Source organism: Vulpes lagopus, chromosome 1 (genome assembly GCF_018345385.1).
Source record: "Vulpes lagopus strain Blue_001 chromosome 1, ASM1834538v1, whole genome shotgun sequence".
Lineage (NCBI taxonomy): Eukaryota > Metazoa > Chordata > Mammalia > Carnivora > Canidae > Vulpes > Vulpes lagopus.
In genome coordinates this window covers 180,927,035-180,933,349 of record NC_054824.1, presented here as the reverse complement: position 1 = coordinate 180,933,349, position 6,315 = coordinate 180,927,035, and the positions used below count along the sequence as shown (strand labels likewise).

The 6,315-nt window shown below is 46.4% G+C and overlaps 1 protein-coding gene across 3 annotated transcripts in view; it reads right to left on the bottom strand.

The window, feature by feature from the left end:
• Nucleotides 1-4,558: 4,558 nt before the first annotated feature.
• CRB1 (crumbs cell polarity complex component 1) overlaps nt 4,559-6,315 on the bottom strand; it is a 141,872-nt gene continuing 140,115 nt past the window's right edge. For all 3 annotated transcript variants that reach the window (XM_041764851.1, XM_041764832.1, XM_041764841.1), the window contains one exon: nt 4,559-5,184. In XM_041764851.1, the coding sequence (XP_041620785.1) occupies nt 4,969-5,184 (216 nt within the window). In that variant the 3' untranslated portion in view covers nt 4,559-4,968. The remainder of the gene's footprint in view (nt 5,185-6,315) is intronic.

Below are 6,315 nucleotides of genomic sequence, written 5' to 3'. Positions count from 1 at the left end.
TACGAGGTCTACTAAGATGCTTTCAATAGATCAAAACAATATTCATGTAAGTTACTGAACTCCATTAAATCTAAATAAATGTAATATTATCATTTGGTTGTGTTTGGCCAGTGTTTTCAAGAGAGAGGTTCTGGACTTAATTTGTATTTCATTTCAAATAATGTAGGTGGCCTCTATCAACATTGTATTTTCCTTTCTAATTAATAACTTTTTTTTTTTTTTTTTTTATGATAGGCACACAGTGAGAGAGAGAGGCAGAGACACAGGCAGAGGGAGAAGCAGGCTCCATGCACCGGGAGCCCGACGTGGGACTCGATCCCGGGTCTCCAGGATCGCGCCCTGGGCCAAAGGCAGGCGCTAAACCGCTGTGCCACCCAGGGATCCCCTTCCTTTCTAATTAAAAACAATATTTCCTATATTCTTTTTCTCCCTTTGACAAACCTCTCATTCTACCAAAGCAACAGCACTCTACCACATACTAACTAAAACAACAAATTGGAATCTCCCCTAACGTGATTCTGGCCATTTCACAGGGATAGTCCACGATTATTAGATTGTCCTTGATCCTCTTCAGTTTGGGACACTTAAGTACATTTACTATAGATTCATTCAATATTTGAACTAAATTAGTACTTGGCCATGGAGGGATGCTGGATTGAAATCCGTGTACTAGTCTGATCACCCGTTAAGAGGACCTTCTGGCTTCCCTCTGTCTACCAGAAAATGAAATATCAATGCATTAGAAAAATAACAGACTAGGAGATGTTAGGAGATGTGAGCTTGAGTTCCCATGAGGATGTCTATATTCTGGACCTCAGAGACCTAATAATTTTAGGATCTCTATAAAAGAAACTGTTTAAGAGGAAGACTTAACTGACATGACAGGATATTTTCAAATTGAACCTACACTTGGTGGTTAGCATTTAGTTTTTTTATCTTTTTGCAAAATTAATTTTTTCCAAATTGTTCAAACATAGAGCATTTCTCTTTTCTTTCTTTTCTTTTCTTTTCTTTTCGTTCTTTCTCTTTTCTTTCTTTCTTTCTTTCTTTCTTTCTTTCTTCCTTTCTTTCTTTCTTTCTTTCTTCCTTTCCTTTCCCTTTCTTTCTTTCTTTCTTTCTTTCTTTCTTTCTTTCTTTCTTCTTTCTTTCTTTCTTTCTTTCTTCCTTCCTTCCTTCCTTCCTTTCTTCCTTCCTTCCTTCCTTCCTTCTTTAGAAAAGCAGGAAAAATAAGTGTTCTGAATTCTCTCTGTTATGGGGAAGCCAACCTGGAAGTCATCTTGTGGATCACTGCCCCAAGCAATAAATGGCTTTTGGATGGTGAGCACGTTACTGATCGAACAGACACATCGAAACCCATGAAAGGAAGGGCTGAGTTGCAACAGGTTTCTGGAGCACCTGTATTTGGGGACTTTTAACAACATCTATACTCGTATCCACTCAGGGTTTGCTTCATTTCAGCCTCGAATGAGCTCTGATTTTGAAGCCTCAAGCTGCAAACCATGAGCACCTCCAAGGGATATTCCACTTAGAGCTGGAAGATGTGGATTTGGGTGTGGTTTTCAAGGGGACATTGTCACCTTGTCACCCAACATATTAGGAGAATCTGGGATTGGTTCCTAAAGTAACTGTCCTTAGGCCAGTACTGCCAAATATATTTGATGGATAATTGTTCCCGGGTTTCTGGAAACATGTAAAGCGAAACCTGGGCACCAAATCACAGAAGAATGGGCTTAAATTGGAAACATGCATTTTTGTCATCACTATTCAGTGCTATGCACAGCAGTAAAGTTGCACTTTTGCTGGAAGCAGATTGAAAATGTGAAAGGTCATATTCACTCCAGGATTAAGGAAAGTGTCATGGTTTGAATCATACCCCCGTAGAGCATAAAACCAGGTGAAGTTGGCTCCCTAATCATTAAAAGGATGATTTACATCAAAATACCTGGGTCAGTCTTGCTTGCTCTTGGGGATTGTAGACGATTGTGATTCCTTAACAAAAGAGGCTTAAGGAGTAATCCCTAAAAGCCAGGGTAAAAAGAAAACAAAAAGTCATCTCTGTAAAGCAAAACTTTAAAAAAACATATTCTTATCATCAGTTGTTTGGGAGACTGAGACCTGAGGCCTTTTGATTTATTTTCTGGTATGGTGTTGAACATGCAAGTAGTATGTGCGGCTCATGTCAGTCTCATAGACGAGGTGACTTGGCCGGCAGAGCCCTCACGGGCCATCTGGGGCACGGGCGGGGGCGAAATAGTAATCTGGCCCTGCACAAAGCCCCTTCTTTTACAAATGCAGCAGAGGATGGATGTTCAGGAGGGTAGGACGACCGGTTACCCCCAGGGTCTGCGGTCTGCGCAGGGGAGAAGAAGGTAGGAGACGCGGAGCTGCCCCTCTTCCTGCTAATGCCCCCCTAATCCGAATAACAATAGTGAACCCGACAGTGAGGCGCTTGACACTAAGAACTGTCATATATGCCCAGGGGACAGAAGTGGTTCCCATTTTTGGGGCTAAGTTTACATCACCTGAATGGGGCAGATCGGAAATTAAAACCGCGTGTTTCTCTGTCTCCAGAGGCTCTTAAAATGAGGGGCAGGAGTTCCTCTGTCGAAGAGCTGGTGTAAGGTTTTAAAGGAGACGGCAGCGTCCTCCGCAGGGCAACCACCGGCCTCCAGGCCCCCCAGGATCAGGAGCATCAGCCACCTTCCTGGGGCGGTGCCTCCCAGGCCCACCTGGGCAGGTGAGCGTCAGAACCCTGCCCCTCCCACCCCCCCACCCCCCCACCCGGGGCCCAGACCACCTGGTGGCCCCGGGGTGGTGAGGCCAGGAAGGGAGATGGGGCAGGTTGGATGGCCCACTTCAGGGCTGGTCCTTTGTCACCTCCTGCCTCCCCTGCCCTGGCTGGGACTGCAGGGGCCGCGCGGCAGCCTCTTGAGGCCTTCCTGTCACCGGTGAGCGCACCCCTGCTGCGCTTCTCCCAGGGGCCCCCCCGGCCAGGCCACCCGGGCAGCAAGTCACGGCTGGGGCCGCTCTACACCCCGCCCGGGGGCCCGGTGCCCCGAGCCCCGAGCCCCGCGCCCGCAGCGCGGAGCTGCCACCCAAAGAGCGCCCACACTAATGTTGGCAGCTGGGGATTTGCTGGGGTCAGGTACAAATTTGTACGACATTGATTCATTATTTGTTCACAATAGAAAATATCGATTGCGTTTTAGGCCTGTTCTAGGTGAATATGGCAGTGAAAGAAAAGAAGTTCTTGTCTTCATGTAACTTAAATTCTAGTCTGAGGAAGTAGAGAGCAAAAATGTCTATGAGTTGACAAGTTGTGACAATCAGTGTGGAAAAAAATTGCACAAAGGTCAGGAAGATGATGGGTAATGAAGGAGGATGGAAAGAAGCTGGACAGGGAAGTATGGGGACAATGAAGATGAAATGGGTTTCGCTGGGTGGAAAGTATTTGCAGGCAGGAATGACAATTGTCTCAAAGGCTACTGAGAGGGCAGGTTAGCTGAGAACTGAGGACCCAACACCGTGTTTGGCAGCGTGGGGGTCGTCAGCAACCCTGACGTGAGCTGTTTCATGGAGCGGGTGCAGGGAAAAGTCGGATTAGTTTGAGTTCAAGAGAGAATGAGGGGAGAGGGAGGAGAGGCAGAGAGTATAGAAAACTCTTAGGGGGATGTTTTGCTGAAAGGGATGGGGAAGAAATGAAGAGTAACTGAAGTGGGCCCAGGAGAGAACCTGACATCACAGGAAACCTGACCGCGTGTTTGGTGCCGTCGGGATGATCCAGCAGTGGGAACACTGATGACAGGGAGGAGAGAGGGCGAACTTCTCCAGGGATGTCCTCCAGCGGTCGAGGAGCATGGATTGCTCTAGAGCAGGTTTTAAAATTCATGTCATTAAAATTTTTGAGCATATATCCCAAATATACACGTATATTAAATGCATATGCTATTTTACTGTGTATATTTTAAACTTTAATTTGTATGCTACCTTAATGTTTTAGTTTTAAAACATATATACAATTCTAACCAAATTTTTAGTATTTTCTAGTATTTTTCTCTCTGTACCCCACAGATAGTCTTACACACTTACCCCTTAAAGTGCATACACCTCACTTCGGGGTTCTTTCTCACCTTTAGACAATGTCACTGACACTGACTCTGACTTACCAAAGAACAGCTGGAAGGAAAGAGTCCGGTCTTTTAGGTTTGAGAATCTCAGTTTTCCTTTTATCTTGTTTTCTGTCTAGGGAAATATGTTGACTGTAAGCAACCCCTTGTAGAAAACAACGTCTTTTAATGTAATGCTTGAGATGATGTCGTTAAAATATCTAACTTCTAAGAAGGTTCCTCAAATGCAACTAGAGGCTACCTCGATCACATGTAATATCACAAAATACAAAAAATACTCATAAAAGGAGAATGACCACATTTCCATTTTTATTAGTTGACATCGGGTCACTTTTTAAACATAGATCATTCCCAGGGCTTTCTTGAGTCCATGATTAAAAGGCAAAAGTGTGCATCTCATCATAGGTGTACAACTGAACCCTTTCACCACATGACAAGAAGAGTGAGAATTGCATTTTGTAGTTTTTGCATTAAAAAAGAAAAAACAAAATACTGCCAGCTAATGGGCAAACGAAGAAAGGTGTCCCCAGGTTGCAAGGGGCAAAAAGTCTGACAGGCACTGGAGGCTTTCCCAGAAGACACTGTCCCCTGGGAGGTATTTTTGCTAATTCTGAGGCTGAAATCACTGGCGCGAAAACATTGTTGTGGGGTTGGCCAATGTAATGAAACGAGGATGTCAGGTTGCACCACGCACGTCCTTAAGGCGGCCGGAGGAATCTTGCCCAGGGTTTCTGTGAGATCCCAGTTGGAAATTGTTACGTCCAGGTACGCTGGAAAGACAGTCGGGTGCAGTCCTCAGCTTCGCAGTGTGCGCATCTCTTTCCCAGGAGACAGAAGGCTCCTAAATCAGCCTCTCCAGGGCGGGGGGTGGCCTCCTGCTCCACATTTCCACTCGAGAGCCCTCCTTTTCCCGACGGCTGGGGCTGTAGGTTCCCTGAGTTGCCCTTTTGTTGGAGGCAACCACAGAAGCAACCACGGCCAGAAAGAGGATCAACAACAAGACTGTCGTCACCGAGCCAATGGTGGGGAGAATGTCCGAGATCAAGTCATCTGCCAACTGGAAGGATTGAAACAACCGTGAGGGGAGTTAGGGAGCAAAGGAAAACGTTCAGGACGTTGGAGCTACCCTGGGACGCACACCAAGCGCAAGCGCGAGGCCGGCGCCACTCAGTACGACGAAGCCCAAGGTAGGGAGGGGAAGTCGCCCTTTCTTGGTCCCGGTCACGACAGCGACTACGGTTGTACCAGCCAAGGTCTAGGGTCGGAAAGTGTGGCCCAAGCATCCGCTCGATTCCCTCTGCGGCCTCATCCCCGCGAGGGGCTCACACGCACCGAGGCCCGAGGACCCCGCCGTCGATCTCTAGGAGCTCTCGTCCACACCAACACGTTATTCACCGTATCTTCCCTCCCGTGCCGGAAGCTCTGGTTTTGACTTGAAGGAATCATTGTTTTACAGGCTTTTCTTTGCTTTTTGTTTTTGTTTTTGTTTTCGTTGGAAAAGAAGCAAATTAAATTAGCTGAGTCTCCTGGGAAAGATCCCGAGACAGTGGAGGAGCCGCACGTGCTAGCCCCGCGGGCCCTTTCCACAGTCATCGCCTTGATTTGGATTCGATGTGACAACTGAATTGTTGTAAAAAAAACAAAAACAAAAACAAAAAAACCTCAAAAAACCCATAGGCGTTCGATGTCGAACCAAACATCTAGAGACAGAAAACTGCACGCAGAGCCCTGATGGGAGGAGCTGGATCCTGGGCTCTCAGGGGTGTTACTGTACACAAGGTTTCTTTAAGGTTCGTTCACCCGGGTTTGCTGAGCACTTTCCAGCTCTGAGTGACACGAGACTGGATTTAGGTGCAGGGCGGTGTGGAAGGTAGGAAGCAGCCACTACAGGAATTTTTTTGACTGATTTTCAAAGAAATAGTTTGATCTGAGTAAAAGTGGGATTAAACGAGGTCCCCTTTTCATTTAGCTTTCTCTGTGACCCCATCACCCAACCAAGCTACTGATACGTGGAATCTTGGTTTAGTTGAGCACCCTAAGGAGTTTTATATATCTTCGCTCTCCGTAGTCTTTTTTGGTTCAAAGGTTTACACCGTCACACAATTCATTTAATACCGTATCTCTTCATAGTGTTGTCTTGGCTGCGCTCCCTACCAGTTCTGCTCATTCACTCAACGCTATTTGACCA